At 39.1% G+C, this 24,242-nt stretch overlaps 1 protein-coding gene across 2 annotated transcripts in view; it reads left to right on the top strand.

Annotated features, from left to right (window-relative positions):
- grm7 (glutamate metabotropic receptor 7) overlaps positions 1 to 24,242 on the top strand; it is a 219,351-nt gene that overhangs the window by 115,315 nt on the left and 79,794 nt on the right. For both annotated transcript variants that reach the window (XM_084415672.1, XM_084415671.1), the window contains exon 5: positions 17,424 to 17,561. In XM_084415672.1, coding sequence (XP_084271798.1) covers positions 17,424 to 17,561 — 138 coding nt within the window. The remainder of the gene's footprint in view (positions 1 to 17,423; positions 17,562 to 24,242) is intronic.

Here is a 24,242-nt window from a genome sequence, read left to right as displayed (position 1 = left end):
TAATTAAGAGAGTTGAGGTTTCAATAATTCATGTAGAAAACCAGTTTTGTTTTAAATTGAATGAGCAGTGATAAACAAGTAATAGCTAGTAAATGTACAAACAAAATGCCATGACTGTCCAAAATGATTGCAAAACTTTTGACATCAATTCAACACAGGCTTCATATTTAATGTTTATGTATTTATGCATAATGTAAGAAATGCAATGCATGCAAATATGAGTATATGTAGATCATTGTAGTCTTTTTTAAAGCATGTTTAAAAAAGTAAAATATAAACTACTACACTACACTATATATTATATATGATGTAAAAAAGGCTACCATGATCTCCAATTTAAACACCCCCGGTGGTGAAAATCATGTTTTTAATGTTGTTTATATGTCTATGTGGTGTTTTTAATATGTTTTAAGACAAACCATGTGCAAATTCATCAGTCAACACCATTGCTGAGTATTTTCTCTTTAAAACTGCAGTGAACCAAAGACAGTCTCAAAAACGCGGCTTGAAACCAACCAGGTTTCCTACCGTCACAAACATGCAACCAATACCAACGTGCGGAGATGGGCTTTTCCACTGGGAGCACAAGAACACCTTTAAGAAGGGACAGGAAAAATCGGGTACATTTAGCAATATAGCGGGTGAATTATGTATATGATGTATATTACGATGTTATGATGAACTATATGCCTTTCTCCACTGACGTTCTAAGTTGTCCAAAACATTTCTAAGGATGCTGATTTTTAAAAGGTAGCTGTCTGACTCTCAGATGGCGAACGGGAACGTCTCAGGTTACGCATGTAACCATGGTTGCCTGAGAAGAGAACAAGACGCTGTGTCAAAATGACCCAGCGACATTTTGGAGAACACCTTCAGCATGACAGCTCCTGAAGCACATATGCAACTTAGTCCAATTCTGATTGGTGCAACGTCATCCCGGTGATGCGTGCGGGCGAAATGCGGAAGCTATAAAGGGAGCTGGCATCACAGCTGTTGTCAGCCTCTGATCGACTGAAGCAAGCCGATCCCAGGCATGCAGGAAGTATAGCAAAGGGACTAGGCGTTTCGTTTCCTTTTCAGGGAACCATGGTTACATGTGTAACCTGAGACGTTCCTTTTCAAGGGAACTCGCACTGCATCAATGACAATATTTTGGGGGAAAAAATGCCCGCTTTGGCATGCTGACAAATGCCTGTCATAGTGTGAAGCAATTAAGGCACAGTTCAGGACATGAGCTTACAAAGGTATGTGGGGAAGACCACCCCGCCGCATCACATATATCTTGAAGGGATGCCCCTGACAAAAAAGCCTTAGAAGATGCCATACTTTGTGTACTTTAGGTATATAACCCGGTCTCGGGTAAAGAATAGCTTTCACTCCGCCTGGAGCGAATTCTAAACAGGAAGGAGCAATCAACAAAGCATGTAAGTCTCCTACTCTCTTGGGAGACGTCATCGCCAGCAGAAACGCCATCTTTAAGGCTAGACACTTGTCCGATGCAGCGTCCAAAGGCTCTAAGGGTGCCAAGGATAACCCTTCTAATACCACGGCTAGATCCCATGCAGGTATTCTAACCTGGGTCCAAGGCCTCATCCTTAGAATACAACGGAGGAAACGAGTAATAAGGTGATACTTTCCTAGCGAGCTGCCACCTGAGCCACTACTGCAGCAGTCTCATGTGCAGCAGGCCAAAAGGTATCGCATTGGATGCAGCTGCCTTGAGCCCTAACAGTCTCTGGAACTGTTTCACAGTGATGCGTTGGCCTAGCTTTATTCTGGACACCATGGCCAGGATAGCCTCAATATGTGCAGGAGACAGTTGTGCCTGCATCGTGACCGAGGCCCATACGACTCCCAAATATGTTGTCCGCTGGACAGGAGTGAGCATGATCTTTTTTGCATTGAGCCTCAGCCCCAAGCGCTTCATGTTTTCAAGCACGATCATGCCGTGCTGCCATCTCTTGCGAATGAGCCAATATCAGCCAGTCGTCTATATAATTGAGAACTCGTACGCCCTGGAGCCTGAGTGGTGCTAGGGCTGCTTCCATACATTTCGGGAAAGTGCACGGGAAGAGTGCTAGGCCAAATGGAAGAACTGGTATTGGTATGCTTCGCCCTCGAAAACGAACCTCAGAAACTTCCTGTGTTCCGACAGGATGGAGATATGGAAATATGCGTTCTTTAGATCGTGATAAACAAGTCCTCAGACCTGATTTGGCTCACGATAAGAGGGATCGTCAGCATCTTAAACTTGAATCTCCTCAGAGACTGGTTCAGCTGACGAAGATCTATAATGGGGCATAACCCTTCATCCTTTTTTGGAACAATAAAATACTGTCCGTAGAACCAGGTATTTCTCTCTGGGGGAGGAATGAAATCTATGGCCTCCTTCGTCAGAAGAGACTGAACTTCTTGCTCCATAACCTGCACCTGTTCGGGGCCCACCAATGTTTCCAAGATACCCTTGAAATTCGGTGAGCGAGAACCAAACTGGAGTTTGTAACCTTTGTGGACAGTGTGCACCACCCACTGAGATATATTCGGTAGTGCTTCCCATGAAATTTACCAGAGGAACCAACCTCTCGTAGCTGGCACTCAATGTATTTAGAAGAGCAGATTCGGTGTAATGAAACGAATTCACAGCAGGGTTTAACTGAATCAATGTTTCTACAGGCCTCTCTATGGAGAGCGAACCACCCACAGCCGCTATATCGATGGGTGGATATTGAGGTTTGGGTTCATTGGAAATCGTTGGTTGACAAATCGGGGTTGGCAAATCGATTTCCTGAGGAGCGGGTGTAGTTTGCTCCACCCCCGGGAGGGGGTGCCCTCAGAGGCCTGACCTGACCGCCAGGACCTCTTTCCCGAAGCCCGCTTCGAGAGAATAATGGTCCTCAGATCCATTTTCTCCTTCGCGGGCTTCGGTTAAGAGTGTTGCCTCAAGCCCCATAATCGTTGAGGGAAACTCTATTAGCAACACTCTCCTTTTGTGTCTGTCGGTATGAGGAGCCCGACTTAGATGGCTGGTGCCCCATGGAACTTATGGCGACAGGGGAAACATTTCTGACAGGCTGCAGCCTGTTTCTTTGCCTCCTGGAATCTCTCGACGACCGAGGCCACAGCGTCGCCGAAGAGACCAGTGGGCGACAGCGGGGCATCAAGGAGGAAGGCCCTGTCCTTCACCTTAGTGCCCGACAGGTTGAGCCATAAGCGTCTCTCCATCTCCTTGGTGGCGCGGAGATCAGCGAAGATGTTGTGCGACGCGGCTTGTTGGGCAATGTCGGGGCTTTGAGCTATGACACAGTGCCAGGGGAGAGATAGGCTGCCAAAGCTGACTGCAGGAAATGCTCATCTGATTTACTTTTTCTTTGCACTTCCTGTATCTCAGCTGGCCATTCAATGTTCAACCTCGCCAAAGCTTGAGTGACAATCTCCACTAGCTCCTCATACTGCGGTGACTGGGCTGGTGAGTCACCCAAATCACTCGTTTCAATGTTGTGCACATCTTGCTCCTCTGAGCTAGATAAGCCCAGCCTCAAAGGGGGCGAAATAAGCTGCGGAGTGGGCTTCCGGATCACGAGTGTAAGCGCTGGAGCTAGCAGATGAGGGCTGCGAAAGGGCCGAAGCCATGTCTAACCCCTCCACTAGCTCCATCTGCGATACATACGAGTGAAGCTGCCGGGTTGCCTTAGAAGCTGCTGGGTTGCCTCCGAAACCGTAGGACCCGCACCGCGTGGAGTGCAGAGCTGGTCACTTTGGTCAAACAGCGCCAGCTGGGAGCGCAGTGTTCTCAAGGGCATACGCTCGCAATGCTCGCAATCTATGCCCTCAAGGGCTGACAGAGCATGCTCCGCTCCCAAGCAGCTAACACACAGATTGTGTGAAACCATAATGAAACGTGGACAGGGATGAACACACTTTCTGAATTGCTGCTGTTCACCGGCCATTTATATATAATATACAGTATATATATACAGTATATATATATATATATATATATATATATATATATGTGTGTGTGTGTGTGTGTGGTCTACGGGACCACATTTATTTATATCTATATTCTGCCGGCCCGTGTCGCAGGATGAAGTTGCACCAATCAGAATTGTACTAAGTTGCACATGTGCTTCAGGAGCTGTCACGCTGAAGGCGTTCCCCAAAGTGTTGTCGTGGTTTGTGTAGCATTAGCAACACATTATTAGCTGTTTGATAACGTGGTCAAGCAAAAAGGCTAATCATATTAATAACCGTTATGTGTCCAACGTTGTAGAGAGTGATACATAAACGCATCGACTTGGATACGACCCTGTATAATTCACTCTTACACTTCTTCTGAATCAGTTTGTGGTTTAAACATATAAGGCTGAATTAAACCAGTATTTCCACTCGCCTTTGTGTAGCGTTTACTTCTGATTGGATCAGGTAGTCCAAGCTGGTGTGAGTGGAGCTAATTTGCATATTCATGAATCCACATATACTAAATGAAGCAAGGGTGTAGTTACATTCAAGAAATGAAAGCATAAAGAAATTATTTTATCAGGACAAAACATGTTTTAAGGAATACAATTATTGACTGCAGGGGGACTTTAAATGGAATCTCGTTTAGGAAGAATTCATTACAAAAGTTTAACACTTAGAACAAACCCTAATCAGAATGTCTAAGAAATATCAATATACTAGTGCTTTGCAAGCACTGTAATACAAAATGAAGTTTCATGTAACAAAGTTCAGGAGGAGCACATTCAGGTAATCAACCAATCAGCACAAAAGGAAGCTGGTATAAATTAAGCCTTTCCTCACCTTCAGTCTCACGACAAGTTTCTCAGCATCCCTCCACCACCCCATCACCTCACACTCGGCTGGGTCTACCCCAGTATAGGTCGGAGCCCTCCCCTGGACAGCAAGCCAAATACGCATAAATACTACATCAGATTTCATGTACGTGTGAACTCGTGAAATAGTAATAAAATGTAGATTGCAGCATTGGAGTGTTTGGTTTAATGACCTGTTTCTAAACATAATAAAATAATGGAAGCATTTCAGCATTTCATCTGCAGTGGTTGAATCCACACTGAGCAGAGCATTTTAGACTTGGAACCAAGACATTGAAAGAGTCAAAGGTCTTACAGTTTTGCATAGGTACTTTAAAAATGTATTCATTTTTTTAGTCAAAGACTGTGCAAATGATTTGGTACTGCTAATGCTGGCATTTTTTCTGAAAACAAAACAAAAACAAGCCCTAATTTCCTTATTTTTCTGTTCATCTGACAAAAACCACCATTGAAATTATCCATGAAATTCCCACCACCTCCCCCAATGACTTGTTTTAGCAGAATCGATCTGAAGTTGTCAGCCCCCATCTGTCTAGAGCTCACTTCAGAGACGTAGACAAATTGTGAGTGCATTAGCCGGTTGCGCTCCGCAGCAACGTTATATCAGCCGCACAGAGACACTCGAAGCAGAGTGACAGCTTGGAGTGTGATCCTTGTTGATTTGGAGATCACTTTGGTTTGCCTTTTCTCCTTACAGGCTCTGAGCAACGTTTAACCTCGGACCTTCCATAAAATCTCTGTGAGGAGCCGAAGATCTAGCGTGGCACTCGAGGCTCAGGCGCTTTATTTGAAGTGTCGTCAGAGCTAGTGATTGTCACCTGAGGTTTCTCGCATGGCTTGATGCCGCAAGCAGTTCGGATTTCTGGCATAGCTGAGAAGCGTCCCAAACTGGAACGAACGGTTCCTCTTGAGGCTTTGGGATGTCTAAAAACTTGAACGTAATGTTTTATAAATTGGTTCAGGATGTGTGAGGTGGTAGTGGGAAACATTTTCTCATTTGCTTTCATGGTTCCTATGACAATGGATTGGACGTGGGTTGCGGAGTCAGAAGGAAATGGCGTAGGCCTGCCTGAATTAATCTTCCATGCCTTTGCCTGTTGAAAAGCTGGAAAGACACATGTGACTGCCTACATGCGCTTTAAAGGAATGCATGCTGGTCTTCAATCTTTTTGGTTTAAATTTGTGCCCTAGGGAAGAGTATATATATGGCTTTCCTACATAGCTGTGCTAGTTTATGTGTCAACACTGATCCACGATCTCTTTCTTCAAATAAAATATCAATATTTCCTGAAACACTTGACATTATTATTACCTTGTTGTGGTTTATTGCACAATAATGACCTATTCCTTGTACATTACACCTAAATATGTAAATGTAACATATATTTACCACCTTAACCAATATTTGCAGTATACATATATATATATATATATATATATATATATATATATATATATATATATATATATAATGGTTTAAATGGGTTTTTGATGGGTCTTTCCATTTAAATAAATTAGGAAGATAAATTATGAATGTGACGCCATATGTAATGGATCGTTGCAAACTGTCTCCCCATCATATTTTCATGTCTAGTGGTTTATTTAATGGCTTTCTTGTCTAATGGAATCCCCCTATGGCTTTTAAGTAATGTAAAGTTTGATAATATTTATAAAAAAAGTAACATTACTGGATAGCAAGGACAGTTCATGAATCCCGCCATGGAGGAGGTTCACGGGCTGCCTGCTAATTGCTCGGCAACAGAGCAGCTGTTGAACGCGTTAAACAAAAGGTGAAGCTCTGAGCTTTGTCCTCCAGACATGGATAAAATGACACAGACAGGCCTTGGGGAGTTTCTTGTGTACAAGGCTTTTGTACAAATAAGCTGCAATTAGTAGAATTTATGAGCGAGCACGCAAACCTGCTGAGGATCAGTTTCTGAGTCAAGTACGCCTTGTGAAGTGATGTGTTGAGCACATTTGTTCGAGGTCATCTGACAAATAAACTGAAAACATGTATCAATCAGCCTGAAGAATAATTTACCTTAAATAATTAGTTCACCCACTAATGACAACTATCCCATAATGTACTCACCCTCAAGCCATCCCTGGTGTATATGACTTTCATCTTTCAGCCAGACACAATCGGAGTTATATAAAAAAGTAACGGGCGTAGACAAGTCTAGCTCAGGCGGAAAAGTGACCTTTGACTCGACGTATGATGTTCACCCTAGTGGTAGTGCCTAATTGTAGTGATCATTTGGGAAATGAGGGTTTGAATCTGGCTCTCAACGGTTCACGGTTACATTCCCTATCTCTCGTCGCTCATTCCGTCCTACATGAGCTGTTCAAATTTCTGTGTGAATCATTTGTAGATCTTCTTGAGTACAACTTTTCACGGACTTGTCACAGACTCAGATGCATTTTTACTCAGGCTTGACTCGAAAAATGTTCCAGAGTCCAGGAATTCTGTGAATTATGCTCGGGACTAGCCTGGCTAACGTCAGACCTCGTCTCATTGAGACGTGGTCTGGGAACCACACGTTCATTTTCTCGTATCTGAGGCGTGGTTTACGAATGCCCAGAGCCGTTTATTGGCCGCTACGAATGTCTATCAAATGCGCCTGTACGTAGCTCATAGCCAATCGTTTCAATTATACCAGATGACGTATGTAGAGCGACAGAAATTCGACGATGGGTCAGAGATGTGTACACGATGGCGTTCAGCGACTAAACTACTTAGAACACTATCTAAGGCTGCATCGAAAGGTAACTTCGCGTCTGCTGCCATGTTGGATCCATAGATATAAACAAACTGCTTCGGTGTGTCGCATAGACGTCGTCATCGTCTTGCTGCTCCCTTCCCGTTCTGTGATTGGTCCCCTCGCTGAGGCGAAAATCTGGTCCATGGAATCCAGGCTGCCTAGCAGCGTGAATAAAATCGCGCTGCGCGCAAGGCAGCATGGGGAAACCCAGGCTAGCTCGGGACAGGTTTGAGACAGAATTGTCACTAGCCAGATCGGGTCAGTACTGCACTGTCACGAAAGTAAATCATTAACATGTTTTTTTTTTTTTTTTTTTTTACCTCTTACCTGTTTATACAATCAATTCGATACTTGCAAGCTGTCTAAGATGAGTTTCTGTGCGCACACACACGCTCATCAGTCAGCGCGTGAGTACCAAATTAAATTCTCTTTCACATCTTATTGTGCTCTCAGTAAGTATTCACGTAAACAGTCAGTTATGTCTTAAGAGAATGTAAACAGTTGGGTAAAATCAGATGTGTCAGTATATTGGATCTGTCCATCAAATCTTAAAGTGACAGCAGCCTAATAAACCTCCCCTTGTCTGTGTCCTTAAAAGAGAGAGAATAATTCACTTCTCTTGACTTAATAATAATGATCATTTATATTTAATGCATAGAGTGAAGATTATGTGGTTTAGGTTTTTTTTTACATTTACTTTCTTAAATGTCTGTAGTAGGCTATTTCTGCAGTAGCCTATACTAGTATACTATAGACCTACACGAAAAACAAATTATTTAATTTGTATTTTTGATTAATATGTTTATTTGTCAGTTTACTTTAAAATTTTACATACATTAGTTTGGCTAATATTATTTATTTTTTTTAATTTTTTTTGTAATGAATTTACTTAAAAAAAAAAAAAAAACATGGTGGCAGCTTCTAGTTTCTATCATCTTTGAAGCAATAGTTTACATGGGTCAAAATTCAGAAACAACAACAACAACAAAAAATCCCTTGTGTTTTATATACTAATTATTACTATAGCTTTTAAGTGTTTACTATGGTAAATATGGAAATATACCGTAATTATTAGGTGTGTCGCATGTATATAGGCAGGCAGGGCAAAGCACTACCAAAATATTCATCAATTTGAAAACATAGATCCATACAATAAACTTCCAATGTAATTTGTTAATTATAAATGCATTCAAAAATGAAACTGTTTCGAGTTGGCCCTGAGTTATGGAAATTACATTTAGCTTTAAAACACAGTGCATTTCATTGTAAAGATTGTAGGTCTGTCCCCTCCCCTGTCCCCTTACCACTGCATTTTCGGCTCTTCAGGTCCCAATAGGCTGTTTCCATTCACCAAGCTACCCCGATTACCACCCCCTGTCTTGAATTCATACATTTATATCGCTGCATAAGTCAAGTCCCACCCTATAGCTTTTTGCATTCAAAAAGCTGTTTCACTCAGAAATGTCACAATATAGAAATCAAGTCGGCCATAAATTCCATTACATGACTTTAAGTTTGCTGAGCAGACTACTAATTATGAGAAGACAAGAAATCAAAATGGCAAGATGCAATAAAGGTTTGCTTTTGTTACATTTAAAGTTGACATTGTTTTTTTTTTTTTATAAGGTGTTGAGGTTTAAAAAAATATATTGACCTAATGAAATACAGTATTGTTTAGTTGGACTCTGACTCATCTCGGACTCTGCCCCTTTTGGACTCGGACTTGACCTGGACTCGATTGGTTTAACCCTCTGATGGTCTTTTTTTGTTGCTGAATTTTTAAAAAATGTTCTCTTTGTCCAAATGGCATGAAACTTTGTACGGCTCTCAACCCTTTCTAGATCTACAAAAAAAATTGTAATGATATCTGTTTTTATGTTAGCGTGAAAAATATAGTGTCTTTCGTGGTCTTCGGGGTCTCCAGAGACCCCAGACAATAACATGTAATTTTGTAACAGAATATTTTTTTTTTTTTTTTTTTTTTTTTACAAATGTAATATTACTCTGTTTATTAATGTTTTTACTCCACATTTGTGCAGTTTTGGGTGGATTTATAATATATTTTTAATTTATATAAATACATTAAAAAAGTTTTTTTTATTATTTTTTTTAATAGGTTTTAAAACAGTTTATACAGTTTTTTTTTTTTTTTTTTTTTTTATGTAAAATTCACTTTATAACAGACCCAAATTTCTAAATTTCATTTATGGGGATAACATGGATAATTTGACATGGTTTAGTGTAACATTTTTGCCCATATTTTGGAAAATGTAGTTTTAAAAGTAAAAAATGATCATTTTAGCCACTAAATGGCTATAGGCATTATAGCATTATATGCTATTTGCTATTTGACTAACTGAAAGATATCTTTTCACAAGTTTTTCCAGTTGGATTCATATCTAAATATTATGAAATCACAATTCTAACAATAAAAAAGACTTTTTTGTCAAAGTAAAAAAAAAAATTGTACTGAAAAAAAAAAGACAAAATTCATCATCAAAAAAAACAAAACATACAAACGCAGAACACAGATAGACAGACATAAAAACAGTGCTAAAAACATTCACAATGTAAAATTATCATGCTCTCTCACACACACACACACACACACACACACACACAGAAATACATTTGTGAGACTATAAAAACTGCTCTCTTATAATTTGTCACATAAAATAGTCCAAAATGCGTAACCACCACAAAAATAAATTTGGTGACACTGACACATCGACAATGTGAACACTCACACACACACACACACACACACACACACACACATACATAGAGAGGGAGAGAGAGGGAGAGAGAAAGAGACAAAAGTTACTGCTTTATTTGCTCATTTGTTATGCTGTTCAATTCATTGCATTTTGATGTTCATGTCATGTATTTGTACTCAATATATAATATAACTGTACATATCTGTTCTGTTACAGTTAGTAACTGAAGTGTAGATTACATTTGTACAATTATATGAAAAAAGAAGATTGAAATAAATGATAAACTCTAAAAACTCAACTTTTATCTTTTTTAGATTTGATTCTAATCATAATGTAACATTATTGAAAAAAAAATCAGTACAAAAAATGCTAAATTTAGACAAAAAAGTCATTTTTATTGTTAGAATTGTGATTTCATAATATTTAGATATGAATCCAACTGGAAAAACTTGTGAAAAGATATATTTTAGTTTGTCAAATAGCAAATAGCATATAATGGGGCTCTATAGCCATCTAGTGGCTAAAATGATAATTTTTTACTTTAAAACTAAATTTTCCAAAATATGGGCAAAAATTTTACACTAAACCATGTAAAATTATTCATGCTATCCCTATAAATGCAATTTAGAAATTTGGGTCTTTTATAAAGTGAATTTTATATAAAACGCTGTTTTTGTATAAAAACCTATTTAAAAATAAATCATAATTATAATATATCATAAATCCTCCAAAAACTGCACAAATGTGGAGTAAAAACATTAATAAACAGTGTAAAATTACATTTGTTAAAAAAAAAAACTATTATACTGTTACAAAATTATATGTTATTGTCTGGGGTCTCTGGAGACCCCAAAGAACGCGAGTGTGGACATAAATGAAGACCATCAGAGGGTTAAGACTTGTACTCGACTCTGGCTCGACTAAGGTGGACTCGAACCTACACTGCAAAATTTTTCGTTGTGAATTTACAATAAATAATTGGATAAATTTTGCATGACTTTCACAGTAAGGATTACAGCAATATACTGTGAAATATACTCACAGCAATTTACTGTAATTTTATATCTGTGATATTACAATGCATTGTTGTAAAAGCACAACTGTATACTGTAACTTCACAGCTTCAATGACAAAGCAATTACTGTGATATTACAGTACATTACTGGGGAATTACAATCTTTTGCTGTACATTGTTACAAGGCCCTGTACTTTTACAGTGTGTACTTTGAAAGTAATGTACAAGTTGACAATAATATACTGTGAATTTACAATCATTGTACAATTAACCCCCTCCCCCCAACAAACAACTCTGAGGTAAAGTCAATGTTAGCCCAATGGCATATTTATTAACAAATACATATTTTTCAATGTACAGCAGATGCCAAGAACTTCAAGAGTTCAAGAAGTTCAACTTTCTAGTCATAAAAGTCAGAAAATGCAGAGAAATTGTGCAAACTTGCAATTCAACTAGCTGTGTCACAATAACAGTAATGGACAGGATGGGAATGAGGCCTTCATGGCAAGATAAGAGAGCGATGAAGGAATGTCGTAAAGGGGTCAGGTGCTCCTCTCAGTCTCAAACATTATAATGAGTCCACACGCAACAGCATTGTGTAAAAATCTTGTAGTGCAAAGTTGTCTTGAAAAATTACAAAAAGAACAAGGCTACTCAAAACTGAGCCTGACAACTACCGCTGCAAAAAAAAACTATGATGCCCACTCAAAGTCAATAAGTTTCCTCAAAAGGGTGCTCACATGAGGGTTCATTGTTGTCCGCTTCTTGGTCTTTGAGCCTCTTTCAGGATTGATGCCCAGGAAGCACCTGTTAATAAAGCAAAGATAGTTTCAGTTTTAAATAGACTTACAGTATGTATTGCAGACAGCATTTATCAAGGTGTGCTTTTTGCTGTGCTTTTCCCCCACATCAAACCCTAATAGATTTATAATCCAAACTTGTTAGATCTTACTCTCACCATAATTTTTTTTTAGCCATTTTTAGCCAAGGTGCCTCAGGTTAGGTTTGCCTGAGGCAAATAGGGTTGATTTTCAACTATGAGAGGACATATCAACGTGTGCCGCCACTGAAATGCATCTTCACACAATTGGCCAGTTGGTAAATTAAAACCAAACCCTGTTGAAAGTATGACAAACATATCCTTTTCAATAAAGGGCCTGAGAGCATTTTGTTCTGCTTTGAAAGAAAATTTCATCTACTTCATTCAATACATTCGCATTTCGCAATAGACGTTTCAAAATCATCATCACATAGCCTGCCCCAAAACAAAATAAATAGCTGTGATTGGACCAGCAGGTATTTGTCAGCATAACATGTGTAGAAACCCAGACTGATCTGCAGAGCGAAATTGAATGAGTTCGCGAGATCAGGGTGGTCTCACCAGGCTAGCCTCAGGCCCCGTCCACACTACTGCGTTTTAGTTTAGAAACGGAGAATTAAAACGAATACGATTTCCGTCCACACCAGCGTTTTAGCTGCATATTAGAATTGATCTCCGTCCACATTAAAACGACTGAAAACGCGTATCACGTGACCATTCACCAACACTGGGCATGCGCGTGCCGGTGTAAACCTAGAGACTTTCAAACATAGACTGTAAAAAAATGCTTTCAAACATCAAAATATCATTTATTAATATGTATTTGTGTCAAAATGACATATAAACATGTTTTCCTATTCTATTTTTCTTGGAAACGCTTCCAACACGCTTGCGTGTCGCATGAAAAATAGGCGTCGGTTCTATATAGCATGTAGTGCTATGCGTTTACTGCGCGAGCCGCACCTGAGACGCTTCCAAGAGGCAGTTTCTTCTTCTTCTAACTGTAAGAAACTGTTCCAGCGGGTGGAGTTTACTGGTACTGAATATTACCTGTGTATACTCCATGACTGATGACACCCAATCATAGAGCCGAGCGCGAGCCTCTGCGTCATCGTTTCTAAAGTCCTCTGTTTTGACCTGTCCACCCTAAAACGCCCTCCGGAGATTCAAAACGAAAAACGGGTCGGCAGCGTTTCTAAAATTCTCCGTTTTGGGTCTCCGTTTTTGCCGTTTTAGTGTAGACGGGAGGTGCAAACGTAGCAAAAGGTCTCCGTTTTTAAACAAAAACACGGTAGTGTGGACGGGGCCTCAGGTACCTCGTTTGTCAGCATTTTAGACCTCAAGACAATCATTGAGTTGGAAGCCTGTACTATAATGTGAATTACAAGATTAAATGTGATCTTTATAAAATACCTTTGAATGAACTCCAGCGTTGACGATCCAGCGGCAGGATACTCAAGGTTGAAGACGTAATAGCTGCTGAAGAAAGCAGCTACTCCGTGTAAAAAGAAAGGGTGTGGGCCCATCACGACATGTCCCTCGATGGATATAAGCCATCCAGAGGGCTTCATCATGTCACCTGAAATGAACAGATACAGCATTATGTGTTATGAGCACTTTGCGATCTGCTTAAGATACAAATGGCTATACAAATGTAATTATTATTATAATTATAATTATTATTACTTATTGTGGTCTTGTAGATTTCTAGAATGAAAACAAAATAATGAGTTAGAAATGTCGATACTAGATCAAAGTAACATTACCTTGAATGATCAAGCAGGGGCTGCTGGGGAGTTCTGCAGTATTGACCAGTGGCACATGGCTGTAACATAGTTAACACACAATAGCATGGATTTAGGATAAAGGATAAATATTGTTCATTCATTGGTCAGAGGTAGTAAATCATGCAAGGTAAATGTTGATAATGTAATCACTCATTTTGCATTTTAAATATTTGAATAAAAAATCTTACATCAACTTCAAGCATCAAACTCTCTTTGATGACCTGGAAAGAAAAGAAAAAGGAGAAATTACACAAATGCAAACAAAAATAAGAATTTCAGTTTGAATGCAGATCATGATCATTGATCATTGTAATTTAATTTTAGCCGTATGTCAAAAATGATAGTGGTATATATATAGTGTTTTTTTTCTGTAGCACTTTGAGATTGCTCACTCAATGTAACGTGCATTTACAACTTTTACAATTATTATTCATTCATATCAGGACAAGTGGGAAACCCTAATGTTAAAACCCTCCCGTTGTCGAACACGACATGAGACTAAAAGGGGGTCGCACACCGGATGCGCAGCTCGGCGCCGCGCCGCGCCACGTCTTTTAAATTCGAACACATTATTCTCTATGAGAGTACACACCGGCGGCGCCTTTCGGCGTCTGTCCGCGACGCCCAGCAACGGCTCAGGACCGTGTTCAAAATCCTGCCGCGCCACAGAGCGCCATTTACATGGTTTTATATTAAATTTACATTTATAGAGATGTAGCCTATATCTTCCTCTTACATTCTCATAGAGAATAATGTGTTCGAATTTAAAAGACGTGGCGCTGCGCATCCGGTGTGCGACCCACTTAACAGTTAGCTCAATAATGTTGTAACTAGGATATCCGCTGAAAAAATATTTTTTCATGGACCGTTTGAATCACTAAGTTATTAAAGTTAAACAGCTAACGGTTAGCCCTGCTAATCTATGATAACCTTGACTAATTACAGAAATGTGCACACATAAATAGTAATGTTTGTCCCATCATTGGTTTTTATAAACTTTACAAACACCAGATTTGTCTAAACGGTGATAGTGACATGAAAAATTATAGCGAAACTCTCTTCATTAGCTACTAACATTACTACTATTAGCAAATGCTGTGAGAGAACTTTCAACAATTCCGGGCACTTGCTAACAAAATGTGAACTGTGTCATGCGATAAACGTTTATTTGAAAGTAAATATTATCATCATATTAAAATAACATGGGTGTAAGTGCTGCAAACATGTATGCTACTCACCTTCTCCATTCAGCCCGGAAATTCAGAAGAGGGACACGACCGCGCCTTTTCAGTTCAAATTCAAAACAGTTCGGTTATGTCATGTGACTTCCCAGGGCATAATTTCAATACAATATTTCACTGTAATAATACTGTTTAATGCTGTGAAATCCTTTTTTTTTTTTCACTGTGTTGCTGTGATATTACAGACCTTGTTGTGATATAACAGCAGGTTTTAGATTGCAATATTTTACTGTAAAATAAGAGTTAAATGCTGTAAAATCCAAGGATACTGTAGTTTTTACAGGTATTCATTGGGATATTACAGGGAAACTTAATTACAACAAGTTACTGTAAAATAATACTGTTAATTATTGTGAATTGCTGGTAATTTTTAACAGTGTAACACTACAGTCTACTTTCTGCCAAAAAAAGTCTCAATAAGTGATTTACGTGCACTTTGAGTACGTAGATTCTACTGTACCTGTAGATTTGAACATCATGCTTTCCCCCCGTTATGGTTGAATCACGGAAGATACACCAGTTACTTTTGCCAAGAGATTTCTATTTATTACTTTATACATGTATCAGACAGAGAGAAACAGGCATAGCAGAATAAGGCTATAGGTCAGGAGGTCTTCATTCACGATTTCTCTGTTCCCCATTTCTCTATTCCCTCACCCCATCATGACAGCTGTAATGGTTTCTCTATGTTTCTCCTTCCTCACCCCCTCATGCCTCTATGTTTCTCGGTGTTTCTCCTCCCTCACCCCCTCATGCCTCTACGTTTCTCAGTGTTTCTTGCTCCCTCACCCCATCATGCCTCTATGTTTCCCTGAGTCAGTACAGTAAGGATTGAGCTTATATACACCACTGAGGGATTTACAACTTCCTTGTAAGGTAGAAAAACATGTTACTTATGTTTAAAAATGGAACGTATACCTCATGCTTACACATGGTACAATCCACTTTCCCTCAGTGTATACATTTGTGGTACATTGCATCAGTTGAACCATTCCTTTCCGTGTAAATAATATGCCAACTGTGCACATTTGAAGCATAATCATCACTGGAACATCTCTGCTCAGTGAACGTTGCATTGCACACATACCTCTAAGCAAAATATAGCTATCCCTGCTCAGCACACATGTACAACATACTCTCACAAAATACATTATGAAATTATTTTGAAAATGAATAAAGAAAAATAATACTAAAAAATAACATTAAACAGTAAATGTTTAGTCTTCACTACCGATCACAGAAGAATTGACTGACTTCACCACCAGGCTACAGCCCTCAACATGCCAACTCAGGGGTAGGCTGATAGATAGGCTGAATGCTTGCTCCGACTCAAGAGTATGCAATGCCCAGGAGTGCATTAAAGACTTCAGCTGCATTTGTTGACTGGCTTAGGGCAGCTCTGCTGTAGCAGCTTAATGATAACACCTTATCTCTTTCTTAACACTTATTTTCTAGTGGGCAAGGCAGACCCGGACTCACTTCCTTTGCAGTCTACAGAGTAGAAGCAAACAAAGTTTAAATGAGCTATGACTATGTAAGGTTAGCCAATGCCTCTGGCAAAATTAAATGTTCTGCTGACCTTTGTCCTTGTAGCTACACTGTGGATGAAAGCCTCATTACACCACAAACCTATTTAGATGAGGCATGTTTTTAGCCTTGATGCCAAACAACAAGGACAGACTCAAAAGACTCTTTGGGATCCAGAGTGATAAATGTTATTGTTTGTCTGTGAACGGTCTGATTAAATGCTAAGCTACCTGATGTAAAGAATGTCAAGTAAGGGTATTAATTATTTTGTTGGGGAAGCAGAAAAAAAAAGTTCATATGCAGAGATTTAATTGCTCAGAGAAGCTGGAGTCTTGATGGTTAAGCTATAGTTACAACTAATTACACCAACATACTAGCAATTTATTATTACAGGTCAGTAATTCAGTTTTTTCTCAGCAGGGTGAAGACTAAAATAACAACCCGATCTCCTGAGAAAACGTAACTATTTTATGAGGTGGCAATTTTGCGATATAAGACATTTATACGATATGATGTTAGTATGAAAATGTACAATTTATAGGAATTTCTTCGTACCTAACCTACAATGAGAGTGTTGGAAATTATGAAAAACTTGGCACTGTTCTGACATTACTAGTTAGATATCTGGTTTCGTCATTAGAAGTACTAAGGTATATGGCTTTTCAAGGAAAGTCAATGATAACCTGATGCTATCGTTAATGGTACTGCCTTGTCCTTTTCAGGTTTTGACGCCTACTTTACATCACGCACACTGGAGAACAACAGAAGAAACGTCTGGTTCGCTGAGTACTGGGAGGAGAACTTCAACTGCAAGCTCATGAGTTCCTCAAAGAAAGAAGACACTAGTAGAAAGTGCACAGGTAAACGTTAATAGTTATTTTTTTGGTCCAAAAACACGTCATGCTTTGAAATTCGGGATTTCTTTCTGTGAGTACCAAAATCTTTGCTGGAATCCTGCTTAAACTGGTAACTGTCCATAAGTCTGGTAAATGATAACTGGCTTAGGTTGGACTTTAGCATGATTAACAAACCAGCTACCGGCTGGTAATACAGTACTTGGTTAAGTAACATGGTAACTGGTTGACCACCTAATGACCAGCTTGGACCAGCTAACAACCAGCTTAGACCAGCTAATAACCAGATACTGTGTTCAAAAACATAGCTACCAGCTTTAGCTGGTTTTTCCAGCAGGGAATTACAAACCTGCCAGTCTTTATTAAGACACTTGCTGCAGTGAATGAAAAATATGAAAGTTACCACAGTTTCCTAGCTTTTTTTGGCTAAACCTGAAGAACCCTGTCAGGCTCATTGACTCCGGCTTATTAGTGCTGCGTTTCTGAATATAAAGCACATTCTCCTCTGTAACAGAGCTCCCCATTACATAATCTTCCCTCAGCTCATCATGGCTAGTTCAGGCTGACTGGTTCCCAATTCCCAGTTAGCTACAAGACAGAGTACACATGCATGAAGATTGCCAACCAAAATGTGGGAATATTTATAACAGGATAAAAGAAGCATGCACACAATGTAGTTTTCTTCTCTTATTTTTAATATTTTAGGTATAGCTTTGGAGGCAATAATCCAAAATTGAGCAGAACATTACATTTTAAGCAATAATATGCATAATTACTGAAAATGCTATTTCTAATTCGTAAAATCATTTTGAAATTGTATAGTGCCTGTATTCTGTCCTGTAGCCTGTGGTTAAGTCAATATCCGCATAAGGGGTAAACACTCTGGAGTATCTAGAGTAATTAATGTAAGAATCAATACTATTGACTACATGCTAACAAAATAAAAAGCATGACAAAGAAATTGTTACCCAGAATTGTTCTGTATTGTATAATCTGTCCCTTCAAATTTCCATGAGAAATATGATGCCTGTCCAAAGAAATGTATTGATATTTGAACCCATGAAAACTGTGACAACTCAGTTAATTGACTAATGACGTGCATGGCTGTCATGTAGGGGGGAAAAAACAGAGGAAAGCGTACAGCAACTTTTAGGGTGCTGCAGGATCCATGTTTTACAGTGAGGAACCAATGCAGTACAAAAACGGTTTATTGTGCAACATTAAATTTCAGTGGTTTCATGTTCTCGGCAGCCAATAATTCACGGCACAAAACACATTGGAGCTGTATCTTGCAGGTCCAAGGTGGTCTAGCAGCTCTAATCAGCTAAAACAAAATGGTCTACCAGGTCAAAACGAGGTCCTCTAAACGGTAGCCGAGCTGATCTGCGATCTACACCACATTGAACCTACTTGGATCTGGTAGAAACTATGTGTCTGTCGCCTACACATTATATCAAGTTCGTAGTAGCATCAGATGGACTGCCGGCACGCCCACAGATCGCCCACAGTCTGTTTGGAAACCGTCTGGTGCACATTGCTCACAAAGACGGCAAGACCTGACTGAAAATCGTTAACCTTGCTGGTCTTTTTTTGTGCATTTTGTATTCCATGATTGTCTATTATTGTGGTACCAACTTTTTCGTTTATTGTGCCCACTAAACGGCACTTAAAAACTCGGAAAATTCTTGGCCAGATTAAGTTCCAAAATGGAAACTGTAGGCAATTTATTAAAAGCCTGGCTACCTGAGTAGAAACTTCTATCTCTTTTATGGATTTGAGACCAAATCGAATAGCATATTACTATAGGGAGGCTCATCAAAATGGTCACAATTTCTCACATATAGAAAAGCCAGTCCAATATTTGAGAGCTTAATATGGTTGCTTTCTGTGTGAACTCAGGCATACTAGACAAACCGTTGTCTGATACGTTATTTAGTGTGATTTGTTCAACCCGATCTCACAGCAATTCGTACGTATTTTACGAGGTGGCTAATTCGAATTACCTGACCCCACCCCTAAACCTACCCATCACTGTGGTTTAGACAAATCGTACGAATTGGTCGTGAGATAGCGTTGGATTTGTTGTGTTTTTTTTTTTTCCTTGTGTGGTTCTGGTAACTCACAGAGATAGAGATATGAGCTGTATGTCATCCAAAAGTTTTAGATTCACCAGTTTGTGGTCTCTGCGAGACGTAGCCATTGGGAAATCTCATTTATCGAGTGTCCTGTCTGCTCCGGGAGTCTCTGCACAACGAGGTGAGATATTCAAGAACTGGAGGTGGCGGCAGTTTCTGTCAACGACAGCTGGCAACACCACTATATATCGCCCGGAGACGCCGTCGGTGTGAGGGCCAATTTACAGACATCAAGGGCTCGAGTATGTGATGAGAGAGAAAGCACATGGTGCCGTCCCTGGAACAACAGTGTGCGCTAGAGGGCAAAGGAGAGTCAGGTCTGATGGATGACATGGGAGAGGCGAGAGAGGAGTTGGCTGTAGTCCAGGATCACGATTGTACAAGAGAAGACACAATTAAAGATGGCTAGATTGGAAAGTCACTGTGAATTTGTAATCAAATTTTGGGGTTCTCTGATGTGCTCCTGCACACAGGTCATTACATGCATGGCACGTTCTCCACCTCCAACATTAGTAAGACGTATTGAGATAGTTAGCAGCAATATATCTGTCAGTTTTTGGTACCTTGTGCCAAAATTCTAACAGGCACCAAACACACATTTTGTTAATCAATATTTGGTTGTCTTTTGACTTTTAGTCAAACTAGATGTCTTTATAACAAGATATTTTCATTTTGTAAGATAATTCGGGTTTTTTTTAGAAAATGTATCTTTAATTTAGTTTATTTCAGCTACAAAACTTTTTAAGTGTTTTCTTGTAAAGATTATATATATATATATATATATATATATATATATACACTGACACCTAGTGGTGTGGATGAAGCTTTACAAAAAGTAAAAGTTAGCCATTGATTAACTTTTTTTCGCAAACAAGTGTCCGATAATATGTTGTTGGTTCCAGAAGTATATATATTTTTTTTACTCATTTCTCCCATAGGGATTTCAAAAAAGTATTATTATTAAAGCGTTATAAGCCATAGACCAAGTCAACCAAATATGAGGTGAATCATAACATTTGCTTTGATTGGAAGCAAAAAGTTATTTGAAAATCCAACAAAAATACAAATGTACACGACTGTGTATTTAACCACTTTAGTGAGGGAAAGAACTACAATCCTATGAAGCATTATGAACAGTATAATCAAATTAAAAATAATAGTGGAATATAAAACTACTCATTTAAAAATGTTGATTATAAATAAAAACAATATATTTGAATGCAAAATATGCATATATATATACAAGTATTTTGAGAGCGTAGAGAGATCAATATCATTTGCGGTTCCAAATGGAAGTGGGCATAGCTAATGAGATCTTTTGGCACGGTTTGATTGTTTCGTCTGATTGGTGAAATTTTCTGTACAGCATCTTGGGTAATGTGGTTTTTTTTACGCCAGGAATTCCGCTGTCAAACAGGATTATTTTAAAACTAAGTTGAAATAATGCGGGCTGACGGGTTTAACAGAAGCAAATTCTATCAATAAACAACCTCATGGCTCACAGTAAGGCTGTCTTAAAAGGTTTATAAGTTATCGTTAAAAATCTATTTCCCTATGGAGAATATGATTGAAGTTTTAACCCGGCTGTTGCACTCTATATAGGGTTTAGACTTAAATTAAAGTATTTTTATGTGGTAAAGTATTTTTATGTCATGTGACCTCAACATGGCGGCCCGCATCAAGAGACCCGCTCCATAAAAATAAAACATCTGGCCTGCTGATATGAGTGGAGTCTTCATGTGAACGTACTGTGAAAATTCTTAATTTATTATTAATATTAGAACTTTCTCATGTAAATGTCTTAAAGAAATTACTTTTACCGCACAACAAGACAAAATGCTAGGAGAAACGTTTGCTTTTGCTGTGCTTTTCCACCACTTTCATCTCTCTTTCGGAGTGACATTGGAATGCATTTAAAGCCCTTTTTGGAGTGAAGAGCTGGAGTTCAGAGTCCTCTGGGCACCGGAGTGTTTGAATTTAGACTCGCAATGGCACTTCATGAAAATGACAGCTTCTCAGTCCCCTCACAAAAGAAAACATAAATGGGAAATTGCTGAACTCCATCTGTGGAATTGCTGTCATCGGAGTTTTCAATACAAATGCTCAGAATGACGCACTTTTTGCAGTCTTGTACTAAATTCTCTTTATTAAATATTGCACAGGTCTGGATTCTGTGTGTGAACTGTTTCGAACTCGACATGAAACATAATTCACAACATATTTGCAAATCAAGATTTTCCTCCACTGAAAAGTTGTCATTTACCTTTACATTAGCATTTCTGCATTACATTTGTCATTCTAGTAAAAGTAGATAAAAGTATTTCTTATTGTTTGTCTGAGGGACACTAATTCTGGAACATATTCAAGGAAACAAATGTGAAAACCTCTTTTACTTCCATAATGTGGTGCATTTTGTACTGTATAAGTACTGTACGGGCCAGGATTTGGTTTTAGATTTAGATTTTTGTTTTGTGGATTGTAAAAACTGAGCATTCCGCGTTGGAGCAACGTTTTTAATGAAAGTTTATGAAGACAATAATAACATTCATATGAACCCACATTGACTATTTCAAATGTGTCTCGAAATACATTTACTCAGAGAGTTCACGTTGACTTGATAAACATTAGTCATCCGATCAGATCGATTGATTGTCATAACAGTTTTGTTCTTTGTGTGAGTCTCAGTGTGTTGAATCGGTCACAAACAAACGGTTCTTGTGTAGGATGTTCTGTTCCGAGGAAACGGGGACAACCGGATTCATTCCTTTCCTTTTTTGACCTCTTTCAGCAGGCGCCAATCAGCCCACAGACATCTTATTCACCATAATTACATGCTGTGTTTATCTATGTAGCACATGCTCTAGGATCGCTTCCATTTTCAGCTGCAGGTTTTGCAGAATTATAGCTTGATAATAATGAGAATGACAGCCATTTCCCTGCGTATCGGAGGCAAAAAAACACCCCTACTTCCTTCTAACCATATATCCATCCATCTATCCACTCAATGAGGCTTTATTGTTCTGACATGGCAAGATCAAAGCAGCTCTCGATTGAACCTTCAGCTATTGGTGTATTTATCATACACACTTGTAACCATTGGGTTTTTGATGATTCCGGAATGACGTTCTGGATTAATTTAGGCCCTGTTTACATTTGGTATTAAGATGCGTTTTGGTCGATCAGATCACAAGTGGACGAGGCTAAATACAGGTGTAAACGGGGTCTAAAACGTTTTGAGCTCGTCCACTTTCAACCACTTCCAGAGGTAGTTGAAAAGGCATTCAACCGGATTGCTTTCGTAGTGTAAACCTTCAAGTGGTTGAATGTGTTCAAACAGCCACAAAAGACCGTCTACTCTCCTCCTACTGACCTAACGCGTAAACATTATGAGAAGTGCGCCAGCCAGACGGGATTTAAACTTTGTCGTCTGGAGACCCAAGTTTGGCTTGAAGATGAAAAACGTACCAAGCACAATGTTCTCTCACCATTCCTGATTCCTAACACACACTCACAGCGTTCGCCGTGATCTTACGGGTTTCAGAACAGAAACTAAAGCTGATGTTCTCTGTGTGTTTTTCTGTCGTCTCCAGTCGCGTTCATATGTAAATTGCGTGAGCTTATTTCATCCATTGGATCAAAAGATCTGAAAAAACAAAAAAAACCACACACACTTTGAAGAAATCAGGAAAGAAGGGGTCGAATGGACAAAAGAGACGGATTAAAACACCAGGTGTAAACGGGAATGTGTCTCCCTCGTCTCCTTGTGATCCGATCGACCAAAACGCATCTTAATACCATCTGTAAACAGGGCCTTAATTTAGTGGTACCAGCAGTGAAGTCTCTTTTATAGTGATAGGGAGGGACGTGTTACCTTTTACCACTTTTATTTCCTACTTAAACACAATCAAGCTACCTAATTAGCTCTAAAATGCCTAATAGGTATTTTGGAGATCAAAAGAAATCTTTTGCGAGGAGTGGTGGATGGTGAGGCGCTCTGTTTGCGCTCATGAATGGCTGCATCGGTTTGTTTTAGAATAAAGGATTGTGGGTAGAGTTGCCTCTGGCTGGCTCCACAGTGGGTCCACATCTCTTAATTATCTCTTACAAGGAGAACTAAAAGTAGCTTTTTTCTTTTGCAATGTGCAGACGCAGACTCATGGAACACATCTTTACATTCGGAAACCGCTAGATGCAAGGGAATTGTCCTGAGATGTGTTTTACTACTTTTATCTTCACAAGCTGTATTGTGAATGTAAACTTCGGTTTTTACACACATGCTAGGGTATGTGCACAGAGCATGTGACGTACATTTTTTGACGTAAATTGCAGTCAGATTCAAACCGTACACACTGTGTAAGCTAGGCTCGCACATTAGTTGTTTAATTAATTTGTCCACAGGGTGGCAACACTGGCCGGGCACATTGTTTCTCAGTCGGAAGAGATGGAAAATTGAGAAACTACTGGAAACACAACAACTGGTGCCAGTGTATATGACTGCATTAACCCTTAAATGCATGAATGTTTCGACAATCATTATTACATATTCGGGTCT

The sequence above is a fragment of the Rutilus rutilus genome, assembly GCF_951802725.1.
Source record: "Rutilus rutilus genome assembly, chromosome: 8".
NCBI classification, from domain to species: domain Eukaryota; kingdom Metazoa; phylum Chordata; class Actinopteri; order Cypriniformes; family Leuciscidae; genus Rutilus; species Rutilus rutilus.
This window is presented reverse-complemented; position numbering and strand designations above follow the sequence as displayed.